We start from the raw sequence: 15,566 nt of genomic DNA, 5'->3' as shown, positions 1-15,566 counted from the left end.
TAACTGTATGTAATCCCTACTGGTTCTGATACTTTTCTCTCTCTTTGTCTCATTCATACTTTTTATGTTTCAGTTTTTCACTCACTAAAAAATAAATGCTCAAAGCATTTTATCAGACTGACTTCTGAAGATTTGATAAAAAATGGGAACAACATTACTGAAGATAAAAATGTTTTCCTTGTAAGAAATATGTTCAAAATCAGTATATATTATCAGTATGTGTTGGTTAGAAGGTGGAGATTTCTTATGAATGTTTAATGATACAATCAAACACAAATAGCTTTAAATATTTATTCACATTATAACACAAAAACTCATTTTGTAGTGAATGATGCAACATTTTCACTCTGACATTTGCATCTTTAAATGTCTGTTGCTTCTGAAGGTTTTGTTGCTTTTGGTTTTACACACAAAAGTCACATCTTTGCACCAATTTGCATATCTTTGCATATTTGCACCAATTTATATTTTTCAAAGGATCTCCTCATGCACGAAACAGAAAATAACAAAAAAAAATCAGTTCCTTCTGAGAAAACAAAACCAAAGAACTTAAATTCTGTTTATTTGAAACACAAATTCATCGAGTAAAATAATCACTCATGAAAATAATCTCACTAGTTTGTTGATGCACATATAAAACTAATCACTACTGGCTTTAAGGCAGAGTTATTTTCACACTTTCTAAGTAGGCTTTGTTTTTTAAAATAAAAAATTATGAAAAAAAAACACAAGCTGTTTAAAGTTTAAATCTAAAGAGTTGAACGTGATTTTTAAATGAAAACTTAAATATGAATCAAGTGTCAATGTTACCAAATTATTTGTTTCTGGTGCCTAAATGTCAAAGATGCACTTTACTTAGAGGAAAAAAAAATATATATATATATATATAAGTAGAAATTAAATGCAGCACATCAACCCAGTCAGACATCAACAAAAGAAATCAACAAAAACTGAAAATGTACTGAAAACAATAAAGTTCCAAGATGGTCTCAAACCTAAATCTCATTTTTATGAAACTTCTTATCTGTTTTTCAGAACAATGATGTTTGTTTAAAGGAAAATACGCTTCTATAACGTCTTCCTCCAGTTGCCCACTGATGAATGTGGCTCCAGTTCACTTTCCATATCTGTTATTTTCTGAAGCCTGGATATGATTTTCTGAAACGTGAAGCTGCTCACCTTTCATTTTAACCTGCTTACTTGGTCAAGTGATGAAAAAAAGCACCAGTTAGTGGCAGCAATAAAACATCAATGCTCAAAATAAAAATGGAATACATATTTATGACATTTTACAGCTAAACACCATTTCTTACTGCTTTTATTCGGCTCACAGTTGGAAAAAAGCCAACAAACATTTTTTGTCTGAGGTTTAAGATCAATTAATGCTCATTCCTCTGCAGATGAAAAACTAACAGTGAAATGAAAGAATGAAGGAATAAAACAAAAACTTCAAGGCAAAGTATTGTTAAAATGTAACGACATGCATAAAAAGTCACCTTAACAAAATCAAACATGAATTTAAAACCTGTAATATATTCAAGCTTCAACTAAACTTCCCACCAAACATGATATTTACATCAGATTTCACTGACGTCTGCTCCTCCTGTTTCATGACATCATGGTCTGTCCTTCCTTCACTGACATTAAATCTACAGAAATAATTAAATAAAAATACAACATACCTGCAGCTGTACAATATAAATACTGTGTGTTAATGTAAATAACACAAAAATAAGCTGCAAACACAACATTTACAACAAACTGAAGGTTAACACCTGGTTTGCAGGTGTGATTTAAGGCCACTCTGACGAACACATTCCCTGTGGTCAGGCCAGTCCTGTGAAGAACTGAGACCAGAGTTTCCTGGAACCCATTTTAGATTTGGACTCAAAGTTTTCAACAAACCTGAGGGTTAAATGCATCAAAGCAAACCAAAACGAGATGTTTGGCAGACATAAAATAATACTTTCCACCCAAACGCTCTGACTTTCTGAGGAAGTTTGCTCTAAATGGTAACTGGTAATCTCAAAAATAACAAAGAATTACACATTTGAGCTGCTTTGGAAAACTTGTCAGAAATGTCCACATTGTCCATGAATCTCAGAACTTTGACTTTGTTGGTAATATATGGTGGATCCCTGGTATTTATGGGTTTGGGACCAAAGTCACCAACAAGCAGCAAAAATACTCCAGTCCGCCTCTAAACATTATTCAAACACTAAATATACCTTAACATTCATTAATATGCACACAGGAAACTTAGCACTCCTCTCTTCGTCTCCATCTCCGGTCAGCCAGTCAGTGCCAAGAAAATGAAATGGCTCGTCTCTGGATTGGCTGCTTTGCGGACGACAAGTAGGATTGTGCCAAAATATTTCAGCTTCCCAGGCTGCATTTTCTTTCAAATATTTTAGAAACAATATAAGAAAAAAATCCTTGAATCTGTGAATTTTCTGTGAATAGTTTGGAAATTGATTCCTCAGAAAACGCAGATTTAGATGACATAAATTCTCTGCAGGTTTACAAAACTAAACTCTGCACTTTAATAGTTTTTCTTTACTTATTGCTAACATTTCAAAAATATTCAAAATGTTAACAATTTTGAAATTGCTAACATTTCAAAAAGATTAGCTAGCGCATAATTCGGTGCAGCGTAGCCGCACTTCAGTCCCACATGTTAAACTGCTTTATTTAGTCCCTCTGCAGCAGTACGAGTACCCTGGACTATTCTGTCACATAAATAAAATATTTAACTTTAACATCCTTTGATAATCGTGCACAGAACCATCAGGAGTGAAACATCGTGGGAGTAGAAACTCCCTTTTGGTTCCTTTACAGTAGCATAGATTTCTATTCAATAAGACAAGAGAAGGAAATGTCTAGCAGCGCTCAGTAAGTCATAAAACCAGAACGGTGAACTTGTTTCTGAGTCACATCACCAGAATCGAGGTAAGAAAACGACAGCATATCAGGCCCGCTTCACAGGCCGATAAGAAAACTACATTCATTCACCGCGTCGCTTCAGTTGGTCACGTCTAAGTTGTCCTGCAGTTTCCCCGTCTCCAAACGCGTCGCGTTAAAACTCCGGCAGCTTCTCTACTGTAAGCTACGGAGGCCTGAAGGTGCCACAATTTAATAAAAACATTGAGGTCAGAGGTTCCAACAACTAAATAAAATATGGACTTTTAAAAATTAAGTGTATTTTTTATGCATAATAGAAATATAACATCATTATTTCAAGCTTCTATTTTATCTAAAATATTTATGATGAATAATTTAGATTTTGCTTGTTCATTTAATTCTTTATCTCCAATTTTACTGCTAATGTATATAAATAACTACCAACTTTCTTATTATTGTTTGCAAATTTTGACACACAGTTAAGTAGAAATCTCCACATTACCCAGTTCTAATTCCATATATTTAAAATACAATACTATTCATTTTTGTTATTTGTTTTCTACAGTAATGTACAACACTTTTTCTAGTTTTGTTTCTCTTTAACATACTCTTTTTTTTTAAATTATTGTTTTATATATGCATGTTTGTAAAAGCACATTTTTGCGTTGCAGTTGGGTCTCACTTGATGCCATAAAAAGGAAGGAATTGGCTTGTTTTCTGGGATTCAAACTATAAAAGGAGAAATGCCTGTAATTTGAATATTTAAAGGTTAAACCAGGACAGCATCCTGTTCTCTGACAGAGAGCCTCTCAGTTTTTATTACCATGCAGCAGGATTTTACTGCTGGATGTTTGGAGACAGGAACACTGCTGGGATAAAAGTGGGAGCCTCTGGGTTTGGAGTCTTCACTGCTAGCATGCTAATCTCTTGCACCCACAGGTGATCTGTGATGAACGGGCAGCGCAGGTCACTGCTGTGACATTTAGTAGTGCAGCAGATAAAGGTAGAAACTCTCAGCTTTGAAATTCCTTGTGGTTAAAATTATATATGTATATATAAAAGGGTTGATTGGAAATTTATTTTGTATTTGGAAAGAAAATCTAAACATAGTCACAATGTATTGCAGTAAAAGTAGCTGTGGGTGCAAAAGACTGAGAACATTTCAGAAGCATCCCCAGCAGCTCAACCACTGAATAAATCAGTAAATTAAAACTAAAATCTATCCGTCCTGCTTGTGTTTTCTTGCCTGTGTCTGAATCGCAGGCAGAGGAAGTCACAGCATTAGAGATCTGTCAGTCGGGTCAGTGGCCCGCTGCTCTGGCTGCTCTCTGCTGCTCCAGCATCGACCGTACTGCAGGGGACAGCATGGCGGGAGACATGGCCGGGGTGAAAGGTCGTAAAGGGTAGTGTGCGTGTTTTCCTGGGAAATAGATGCACTGGAAGTATTTCTGACCTGGAAAGAAAAGAAGGCGAGATGCTGTGTGTGTGTTTTAATCAGTGGTGGTTCAAGCATGAAGAGAGGAAGATATAAACATAAATACAATAACTAAATGAATTAAAAATCATGTAAATTATGTCTACATTAATTTGGTGCCTGATGGTTGTGATCTTTCTACGGCAAACATCATTTGAAATAAAGTTAGTGCTTTATCATTGGCTTCCACCATGTTGGTGTAATACTTCAGCATTAAACTAATAATAATGTTTATGATTATAATGTTTAATTTAGGGTTGGCACAACTTACTTTAGTTAGCGGTAACTTTTAGCCATTATTGGCTACTGTTGACCTTTTAATTTGAACCAAATTACAGAAGCAGATCTTACTCGGTTTCTTCTTTTCTGTCTTCTCTGTAACATTGTCTTCAGTCTCAGGCTCCTCTGCAAGAAGTCAAACATAATAAACTGAGATTAAGGAATTATGTGTTCATCTGTCAGAGGAGAAAATAGAGGCAGTGACTGTCTGCAAGCTTATAGGCAGAAAAAATAGAAAAGGTGGATCTTTTTCCCAACAATCATTATTTTGCCTTTTCAATCTTATTCCAAAGTTCACCTTTTTAAAAATTAAGTAGCTTTTTCAAAAACTCTTTACAGTGAAGTTAAAAAGAAACACTGACGCTTGGAGATCTCATAGATTGCTAATAACTTTGATTTGTTTGTTGGCTTTGTGATTTATTTAAAGATCAGTGTTTTAAAGCTAGATGTAATTAAACTTGTTGGAAAGTTTGAGCATGGACAAAATATTTAAAACAGAACTAATGCATTTAAGAAACTGCTTTTCATCTCACATGTCTATTTTTGCGTGTTTATTTATTTGTATAGTTGTCATTTCCACCAATCAGCCTGAGGCTATAAACAACAAAGAACAAAACCAAGAGAAATGCAGGATCTCCTGAAGTAAAACCTGTTTTTAAATGAAAATGACAAATATATCAATGTCTAATTATTATTATAAGTTATTATTGTGACCAGTTTAGTATCTGAAAACCTTTGATAATATAAAAGTTATATTATGGAAAATGTAAGACTTTAAAATCACACAGCAACGTGTAAATATCTTTTCAGTTCTATCAAAGCTAAAATATAACATTAATACACAAATATGAAAAATATGCATATATCAAATAATTAACTTTAACTAAGGTCAGTTTTAAGAAAAAGTGTAAGTGTCTTAACTGAAACTTTGATCATTTCTTTCCACACCACTAAAGTACTTCTTGGAGTTGTTTTTAAAGTATTTTACCACAGATTCTGGTTTTTCTTGTTTTATCAGCCAAAATCAAACGGGTGTAGAAAACAGGAGGAGGTCTGTCAGTAGAAGTGTGGGGACACTCGGGGCGGTGCTGGTAATCCACTGAATGACTCATTATGAACAGGAGACTAATCAGTTTTGGCTCTTAGGTTTAATCTATTGGGTAATTGATGCTGTAAAACATTAATCTCTTCAAATAATTCAAGACCCTTAAAGATGTGGATAATCTGGTCTCAGTTAAATGATCTCATTAAATTCTTTGACTGTGCTGTCATTAGCATCAGCATCTCCTCCTCATACTGGTTCAGTCAGTGGAAATAAGGTGAGAACATAGTTTATACCTCAGACCTTACAGGAAGCAGCGTCTTCCCCATGCGCTAGTAACAAAGCATACAAATAAAATTATTATTGTCAAAAATAAAAATAACTCCCACACCGCTGTATTAGTCATAGAGATAAATGTTAAAATCACAAAATGGAATAAATCTATTCTGGATGATATTTTTAGTTTTATTGAAGCGATTTAATGAGCATCATAAAGGGTACAGTTTTATCATATTACCATCATCCTTCCAAGTTTTGCAGGGGTTTTACAGCAATTCTATCGTGAATTTATCAAATTTAAGTCCCTAAATCTGTCCCTAGACAAAAACAGGGTTACATAGGAAGACTGGAATGTGCTCACATCCTGTGGCTGCAAAACAAACCTGCTACCTGTGCCATCATTATTAATAGACGGTATGAAGTGTGTTGTGTTTGGTTTGATTGAGACGCGGCGCTGTGCATTCAGGCCCAAAACATCTCAACCTTCTCCAGAGTCACAAACGATGCTCACTGGGTCATACTTACGAGTTTTTGGTGGCTGTTTGACTTTATCTGGAGTTTGAGAAAAGATGTTGATCAGTTTAAAGTCAGGATCTCGGAGGAATCATCTATTATTTTCTGACTCCATACCTTCAGCTTCTTTGGCTGGTTTCTTTTCAGTCTTTGCAGCTTTTTCTGTAACAGAAAAGAAAAAGCCCAATTATATCCTGCAAAACGCATCACCATCATCGTTTGCACTCCCTCTGTGTTGCACCTCACAGCACATCCTCAATTCGAGTTTTATCTGGCAGAAAACAACTTTAATCACATAATCCATACACCTTTTTACGAGCCAGATTCTCTCTGAGACGTCAAGATAAACACATAAAAAAGCCAATAATCTGGTAAGAAATATGAGATTTGAATCATAACAATTTGTATTTGTTCATTAAAGGTCACTGGTTTGTTTCTTAGAATATATTATGCTGGAAATAAATATTTGTGTTTCATCTCCATTGCGCTTGATGCAGCTATCGGGATATCGGGTCTTTTTTAACAGACAAACCCACACACACTCGTCCTCCTATAGTTGGACGTGGTTTTGAAATCTATACATTAAGAATCTGAGTAGGAATTTTCTGGTAATCTGTTCTCAGCTCCTTTCTGACCGTTTCCTCCCACTCCCACACATTCTGCCTAATTATTCCCCTTTTCCATTTCATGTGTTCAGCCTGTTAACATGTGAACTCTGCTGGCTTTACATCTCATCTCGGCATCATTTGAAGATTCGGTTATTGTGACTAAAGTGAGGTCAAAGGCATTTCATCCTGCCCACTCTCGGCTTTAAAACTGAAATACATTTTATTATTCAACACAAATTTAACCGCTATTTAAAATAAATGTAAAACACAAATTCATGGCTACTTTGGAAGGACACGCATGAGAAAGCTGTTTTTTTTTTTTCTAAAACTTAAGTGAGCACAGCTTAAGTTTTGGAAACAATGTGGTTTGGACAGATAAGACCAAAGTTCAGATGTTTGGCCTTTTTGCAGAAAAAACAAACAAAGCACATGAGGACAAGCATCTCATTCAAACTGTGAAGCATGGTGGTGGAGGAATGATGAACCCCTTGATTGATCCCAGCTGTGTCCTGTTTCCTTGATTACTCCCTTGTGTATTTAATCCCTCCTGCGTCTGTGTTTCCTCGTGGGGTCCTTGTCCATTGTCAGATGTCTAGCAGTCGTATGTTCATGTCGTTGTCTTTCCTTTGTAACCAGTTACTACCAGTGATTGAGCTCCTAGCTTTTTGCTCACCTGTGCTGCCTGGACGTATCTATAGTCCTTTTGGATCACCATTAAATATTCAGTTTTGCACTACAGCCTGGGTCCCACCGTTTCTAACCTCAATGGTTGAGTTTCCTAGATTATTTATAGAACCATGAAGCAGTAAAGTGTCTGTTATGTTTAACCCGCCTTGTTTTTGTTGGTTACCTGACTTAAAGGAAACTCTGACTGGTTTCTTTGGCTCGGCTCTAGCGGTCACGTTTGTCGTCCTGCCAGCTTCCAGTCTCATCCTCAGTCTCCGAGGCTGTGGACGTGATTCTGGTTCTGTCCAACACAACCCAACACCTTTTACTCATTCATACTAAATAAACCATTAGTATCTACATTCACTGGACTGGAAAAGTTTTAATTTCAGTTAGAAACTTGGTCAAACTCAATTACTTAAAAAAAAAGATTAACCATTAGGAAAAGTTTGCGGAGTTCGTGCATCATCAGAATTGTACCTTTCTTATCTTTGGATGCTTTGACTTTGCTCTTGACAGCCGGCGCTCCGGAGGGGAACAGAAACAATTAGTTTCTAATCAACAATCATCTCTCTTGTCACTGCAGTGAATGATGATTGACTTCATGCATATTAATTTGAGTCGGTGCGTGTTGTTACCTGTCCTCTTAGACACTGATTTCCTCTTCTGCTGTACAGCTGCAGGCTCTAACATAATGAGCAAATTGTTGGGATTAGCTTTAAAAAATCATGTTTCTGAATCACTGCTGACATTTTCTTTAGGCTGCATCTCAATCCATTTAGTAATGAGACCCCAGACAAACCAGACTCAGTCAGCTAACCTTTTCTTGATTTGGTTTTCTCTTTTGCAGGCCTCTCTACGGACGGAGAACAAAAAAAGCCAAATAACAGAAAACAAGAGCATGCAGCTAATAAATTAATTAATATTTTATGTACCTTTTTTAGCTTCAGTTGGAAGTTTTGATTTCACTTTTGCAGGCTTCTCTAGAAATAAATGATAAAATGTGACAGAAAAAAGCAACATTTTTGAAAGCATACAGCCTGATAATTCAGCTGATATCACATTTACCTTTTTTAGCTTCAGCTGGAAGTTTGGATTTCTCCTTTGGAAGCTTCTCTGTAGATCAAACAGTAAATTTTACATGAGAAACGTTTTTGAAAATATTTATACTATCAATTTTCTTAGTATATACTTCACCTTTTTTAGCTTCAGTGGAAAGTTTGGTTTTCTCTTTTTTTGGAGCTTTATCTAAAGAAATAAACATTTGTGTTCATTTTTATTTTGACGTCATTTATTTCATGCCGTTTATTGTAATTGAATCGTTTTCAGTCATAAAGTCACTGCGTTAACTGAAGCTAAACAGGAAATGCTTCTTTCTGTTTCATCTTTTTTCACACACAGAGAATAATTGCAGTAAAATGACCACAGAAGGTAAATGGTGCCAGTTTAATGCACGCAGAGCACTTTGTGTCACTGTATATTACAGTTATCACATGCTGCAGCTGCAGTTAATTTCAGGAAACATCCCACTGATTCAGTGAATTAAAGCAGAAGAACATCAAGTACCTTTTACTGAATCAGTAACCTTGGTTTTTTTCTTTGCAGCTGAGAAAACACAACAAAATACATAATTATTGTACACAGCTGTAATTAGGAGGAAAATGTTGATGTCTGCAAATTTAACTCGTTAATTAGTTTGTACCTTTCTTCACTGAGGGAGCTTTTGGTTCTTCCACAACTTTCTCTGGTTCTAAAAGAAAACCAAATATTTTTCATCATTCAATATGTGCTTTAAAACTCTTTTTAATTAGAACTATATTAAATTGATATGTATTTTATGTTTCTCTTTGTGTAATCATGTTTTTCTTCAGATTTTTGCTGTTTTTAACCCATTTCCACAGTAACTAATCATCTTCATGCTCCTCCTCACCCTGGACTTCAGCTGCTGCTGGCGGAGCTTCAGCAGCTGGAGTCGGTACCTCAGGCTCCACCGGTGGTTCAGTTTGTGGAGCCTCTGGCTGTTCTGGTTGTACTGGTGGAGAAGGCTCTGCAGGAGCTGGCATTACAGGTTGCACTGGTGGCTGATATGGCTGATAGTGAGCATAGAGCGGCTGCATTAGTGGAGGAGGAGGCTGCTGATAAGGAGGCTGTGATGAAGGAGCTGGAGGGTGAACGGTCACAATCGGAGCAGAGGGAGCTAAACAGAAAAAAAAGAGCTGTTCATGACCTCACTGCATGCTAAATAACATTCCAACTAATATGATTGGTGTACCTGGATATACATGTTTCAGAAAGGATAGAGTTGTGGGGCGAGGAGGGGGAGTATTAATTTACATAAAAGACTTATTTAACATCAATGAGATAGTCATAGATCAGCATATATCAGTAGAATCTGTATGTTTAAATGTTTGTCTTTCACCTCGTATGAATTTTAATATTGTGGTGGTGTGCAATCCACCATCAAGTTGCAGCACAACTTTTTATCATAACTTAAAGGAATTGTTAACGGGATTTAGAAACAACAGTGAAGTAATCATTTTGGGGGATTTTAATATAAACTGGATGGACAATAAATTGAAAAAACCACTTGGAGAAGTGACAGCAAAATGTGATTTTCACCAGGTAATCAATAATCCCTCTCGTATCACTAAAAAACTTTAATAGATTTAATTTTTTCAAATAAACCTGGTCGAATCATAAAAATCCTATAACTTGGTGTGCGGCTTATCTGACCACAATATTACTTTCATTGCAAGAAAATTATCTCAATCGTTTTGTCAGTCGCTATAATACACAGAAACGGACTGTAATACAAATTCCAATACAGGATGAACACAAATTTGAGGCCAAATTATCTGGTTAATTGGGATGACGTTTCCAGCCAGAATCGGATAAATGATTGCTGTAATACATGTATTCTTAATGTTTGTAATATTATGAATAAGTTTCTTAAAACCCATACGAAGGGACGAAGAAAAACACAGCTACCTTGGGTATCAGATGACATTCGGCTGTTAATGAAAAAGAGAGACTATGCTCTAAAATCTTTTCTTAAAAATAAAAGGACCACAGATTGGCTGCTTTTTAAAAGTTTGAGGATCAGAGTAGCTAAAGAAATGTACAAATCTAAAGCTAAATATTACACAAATGTCTTATCAGGAAAAAAGCTTTGGTGAAATCAGGAAGTCCACATGAAATCAGCAACTACAGGCCAATAAGTCTGGTTCCGGTCATGTCAAAAGTGCTGGAGAAAATTATTCTGGAACAACTAATACTGCATTTAGAAAGTAATCTTCTGCATCCGCTTCAGTTTGGTTTCAGACGTCAACATCCCACAGAGACCGCTGTAGGTTTGCTGCTTGAAAAGGTTAAACAATCACTTGACAAGGGACAAATTACTGGTGCCGTTTTTCTTGATTTGAAAAAGGCCTTTGATAGGTGAATCACAATTTACTGATCTCAAGGCTTTCATCGTTTAATTTCTCAGAACAGTCATTGTCTTGGTTTAAATCATATCTGAAAGATCGTGAACAATGTGTTGTCATTAATAACAGTAAATCTGTCTTCTGCAAAATTGTAACAGGGATTCCACAAGGAACCATCTTAGGTCCGGTCCTTTTTAGTTTGTATGTTAATAGTCTTCCTGAAATTTGTCCTGAAGTCAATCTGCAACTGTATGCTGATGACACCATTGTTTATACATTGGACAAAAGCGTTATTGTTGTCAGTGAAAAACTTCAGAACAGTCTGCAGAGATTATCAACATGGCTAAAGGATTCTTGCTTAACTCTCAATACAAAGAAAACAAAGTGTATTTTCTTTTCAATCAAGAAAACATCATTACAGTCCTTGAACATCTGATCTGATCTGATCCCCATTGATCCCCATCAGATCAATGGGGACCCTATTGAACAAGTATCACAAGAAAAACATTTAGGAATAATTCTGGATGCTCAGTTAAATTTTAGGAGCCATGTTGATACAATCTGCAAAACTGTTAGATCGAAAATAAATTGTTTTAAAATTATTAGACATTGTTTGACACTTTACTGTGCAGAGATGTTTTTGAGCTCACTGATCCTCACATTTTACCTACGGAGCTACTGTCTGGTCTCAGACTAATCAAACTGTACTCAAACCATTAGCAAGTCTCTATAATCGGGCCTTAAAGGTTTTATATCAAAAGCCGATTAGATTCCATCACTGTCACATTTTGGTTAAATTTGGCATTTTGGATTTTACAAATTCTCTAAATTATAAATCATTTATAAATCACTTATCATTTATAAATCATTTGAATTCCTCTCTCAGATCACAACCCACCTTCCTCCATTATTATTATTGTTACTATTATTATAGTCACAGATTAAAGACGCTCTCAGTGAGTGCCAGCTGGAGACGTCCTTGAAGGAAGCAGGTCCAAGTGGAAAGCCATTTGGACCAACCCATCGATATAATCTGACTCAGAGAAAGGCCTGAGGCTCCCTCTGTTTGCGTAAACGGCAAACGGGCTGCTGCATCTGCCACGCCTTCACAGAGCTGCAGTTGAAATGTCGCCCGGAAACAGACGTGAACTGACGGGGGGCGAAGGGAAAGACGGGGGATGATGCGGCTGATGGACTGCAAGGAGGGGAAGTCCTCGCTTTCGGTGATGTATTAAAATTGATTTTTAAGTGTTTAAATGGACTTGCACCTACACCATTAAGCGATTGTATGCAGAGACTGCAGGGCAATACCAGATCTACCAGAGCAGCTTTGGATGGAAATTGTAAGATCCCCTTTCGAAGAACCACTTTTACTCAAAGTGCTCTGTCTGTGAGAGGATCTGCAGTTTGGAACTCACTTCCTGTTCATTTAAAGTCTGTACCCAGCTTTAGTACTTTCAAAAATCAAACAAAACTCTGGTTATGTCAAAAACAGAACTGTACCCATTTTTGATGTTTTACATTTTTCTGTTTGTATACATTATGTTGTGCTATTTTAAATGATTATCACTTCAATTTTTAGAGTTATTTTTTAAAAAGCCCAACTAGGGACAAGTGCTGCGAATGAGATGTTGCTACTGCACCATGATGCAAACATGGGACTGCTGTTTTATTCAGTTTGTCTATGTCGATGTGCGTCTGTCCCTATCAAATAAACTTTATAATAAAAATATCAGATCAGAGTTGATCCCACATCAGTGTGAATACCTGACATGGTTGGAGGAGGGTACGGATTGTCTGTGACGATGTGATGAACTGGAAAATAGAGACAATTTCAGCAAATGGATGGCTTACTTAAATTATGATGCAAACCATCTTTTACAGATTTTTAGGCATTTCATGTATGTTATTATTAGAGGGTGACCTACCGTACCATCCTGGGGGGGCCGGGCAGTAAACTGGAGCAGGTCTGCAGGGACTGACTGCAGCAAAAATGAAATGCATATTAAAGTTTCCTCATGGAATCCAAACTAGCTGGAGTCAAATAGGCAGGATAGAAGTTAATGTATACAGAAAGTCAAAATATGTCTGAAAATTTCCAAATACATCACCTAAGTTCTTTTTCTTAACATATGCTGCCAAATAGAAGTCAAAAACACATATTATGTACATATGTAATTTGTATGTTTGAAGATCAATAACTTCTACCACTTGTGTGTACATCAGATTCTTAAACTAGCTCAATAATAATGCTTTGTGTTTCAATTGTAGATAATGAAATGGATAATCTTAGTTATGCTGCAAGAAATATTTGAGGCTGTATGCTAACTGCTGACATTTAAAATTTCAAATTTGAAATGTAAACATAGTTTTCTTTTCCTTGTCTTTGCTTCTTTAGCTGACCGAAGAATTTTTTTTGTTTGTTTGTTTAATTTTATGCACCAAGCAAAGTTACATTTCAGCAGAAGACTGTTTCACAGACAGAACATCTGTATTGTCCGGATATCGCAGCACCGAAACAGTAGCGGTTACTGGTTACCATGGTGATTCATCGTATGCAGCTAGCCTTACCCAGAGCAGGTTTAGCTAGTTCTGTTCAGGCCGCTATATGTCGATCATAAACCAATGTTTTTTGTCAATGATTGTCACACAATATTTAAAACATATAATTATTTGCATCATAAATACCTTTTGCCTTTGTCAAGGAGCTGCGAATAACAAGATACATTTTATAATCTACGGTTCAACTTCTCTTCTTTCTTTTGATTGCCGTTAAGCTGCCGTTGCGTAGGAAGGTGGCGCTTCAAAATAAAAGCATCACAACTCAAACAGAAAGTTAAAGCTAATTAAGGGTTTAAGTCAGAACAAGTCAGTTGTACATTGTAGTCAACCTTTACCGAATACTGGAAAATGTTCTTATATTTAATCTTGATCTGTTTTCATGTTTGTTTTTTTATAAACATTGAATAATTTCCTCAAAATCCTTGAATGGTGTGATTATGAAGTTTTTCAGTTAAGAGCAGGGGTTTGCAAATGTGTTTAGGCTGTTTGAGCTTTTAATAAGGACTAGAAAATCAACAAAATAAAAAAAACTAAACTAAATCTGTAGCCACAAAATTAAGAGAACAATGTAATTTGTGTTTTTTTTAACTTGATATATTAATTAGAAAACAAAAGAGGAAAAAAGAATATAATTTTTTGCTTACCTTCCTGTGCAGACTCTGTGGTCTCTTCCTGTTGCTTGGTCTCCATCACTGGTGATAAAAAATAGTCCAATGAAGGGGAAAAAAATAATATCCCCTCTTTTGTGAAAACGTTGTGTATTTGACTTGCTTACCTGTTTTTGACATCTTGCTCTTCTGTTTAATCTTAGCTTTATGAAATAAAATTCATATTAATATTTTCAGTATTTTCATCAGTGGATTAAAATAATTTCACTGCTGTCTGGCACTGGTGTATCGATAAGTGTGCATGAATGCTGAGATGTTCATATTTTCTGGATACCTTTCAGAAGAGGAGCTAATCTTCGGATTCTCTTGGCTTTTGGCTCCAGAGCCGGAAATCTAGGAAGAGCTGGACCAAACATCGGAGCGTAGTTGAAGTACATCGGAGCGTAGTTGAAGTAATTATGCCTAGACAATACATATATAACAGTGTTTGGTATTACCTTGTCTTCTTGGCTTTTCATCTGTCTTCTTCACAGCTTCCTGTTCTTAAAGTAAAACACAAATGAACAGGAATAATGGATTTTCAACATATTTTTCAATGCATCATAATTCCTTAAAGTTATAAACTTTAAGAAAGTTTATAACTTTTATAAAGTAAAAGTTAGAAGTTTTACTTTTATAAGTTAGAAAACTATTTTGTTGTACTTGTACTTTTATTAAAATAAAAAAGTTTTATTTTTTTTAGAATTACCTTTTTTCCGTCGCACAGCCGACACCCTCCTGGGAGCATCTAACAGATAAACACTAAATTATAATCCTAAAAATATCAAAAATAGAGGTTATGAATTCTGATTTGTAAATATATTTATACTTATTGAACTTTTTAATACTTTATTACACAACCACAAATGTCAATGTATTTTATTTTCTGTCTTGTTCATTTCTTTATTCTTTGTTCTATCTTTCCATTTTATGTTAGTTCGTTTATTCTCATTGTTTGGATTTGTTTTGTTAGATTACTATTTCTTTCTGTTTATTGGTTGTATTAGGTTAAGGGTTCCTTTCTCCTTCTATTCTCTTTTCTTTGTTTATTTTTCACCTCATCCTCAGTCTGCCATTCAGCTGCATCCACTCACCTATGATTAGCTCTTCTGTCTCCTTTGTCATTTTTCCTAGCTGAGCTCTTCAGTTCTCATCAGCTGAGTTTCAGTT

The 15,566-nt window shown here is 35.7% G+C and overlaps 1 protein-coding gene across 1 annotated transcript in view; it reads right to left on the bottom strand.

Moving 5' to 3' along the window:
• Window positions 1–277: 277 nt before the first annotated feature.
• Window positions 278–15,566, bottom strand: part of LOC106917241 (uncharacterized) — a 29,159-nt gene continuing 13,870 nt past the window's right edge. The window contains exons 10-30 of the mRNA XM_014986050.2: window positions 15,106–15,144; window positions 14,855–14,899; window positions 14,692–14,760; window positions 14,525–14,560; window positions 14,394–14,441; window positions 13,116–13,169; window positions 12,955–13,002; window positions 9,693–9,959; window positions 9,465–9,512; window positions 9,329–9,367; window positions 8,960–9,010; window positions 8,831–8,878; window positions 8,698–8,745; window positions 8,583–8,618; window positions 8,401–8,448; window positions 8,243–8,287; window positions 7,947–8,063; window positions 6,606–6,650; window positions 6,501–6,527; window positions 4,727–4,780; window positions 278–4,354 (exon numbers count right to left, since the gene is read on the bottom strand). Coding sequence (XP_014841536.2) covers window positions 4,203–4,354; window positions 4,727–4,780; window positions 6,501–6,527; window positions 6,606–6,650; window positions 7,947–8,063; window positions 8,243–8,287; window positions 8,401–8,448; window positions 8,583–8,618; window positions 8,698–8,745; window positions 8,831–8,878; window positions 8,960–9,010; window positions 9,329–9,367; window positions 9,465–9,512; window positions 9,693–9,959; window positions 12,955–13,002; window positions 13,116–13,169; window positions 14,394–14,441; window positions 14,525–14,560; window positions 14,692–14,760; window positions 14,855–14,899; window positions 15,106–15,144 — 1,364 coding nt within the window. The 3' untranslated portion in view covers window positions 278–4,202. The remainder of the gene's footprint in view (window positions 4,355–4,726; window positions 4,781–6,500; window positions 6,528–6,605; window positions 6,651–7,946; window positions 8,064–8,242; window positions 8,288–8,400; window positions 8,449–8,582; window positions 8,619–8,697; window positions 8,746–8,830; window positions 8,879–8,959; window positions 9,011–9,328; window positions 9,368–9,464; window positions 9,513–9,692; window positions 9,960–12,954; window positions 13,003–13,115; window positions 13,170–14,393; window positions 14,442–14,524; window positions 14,561–14,691; window positions 14,761–14,854; window positions 14,900–15,105; window positions 15,145–15,566) is intronic.

The sequence above is a fragment of the Poecilia mexicana genome, unplaced genomic scaffold (assembly GCF_051168715.1).
Source record: "Poecilia mexicana isolate PSO_F unplaced genomic scaffold, ASM5116871v1 scaffold_21, whole genome shotgun sequence".
Taxonomy (NCBI): domain Eukaryota; kingdom Metazoa; phylum Chordata; class Actinopteri; order Cyprinodontiformes; family Poeciliidae; genus Poecilia; species Poecilia mexicana.
Note: the sequence above shows the minus strand (reverse complement) of the source record. Positions and strands in the feature narration are given on the sequence as shown.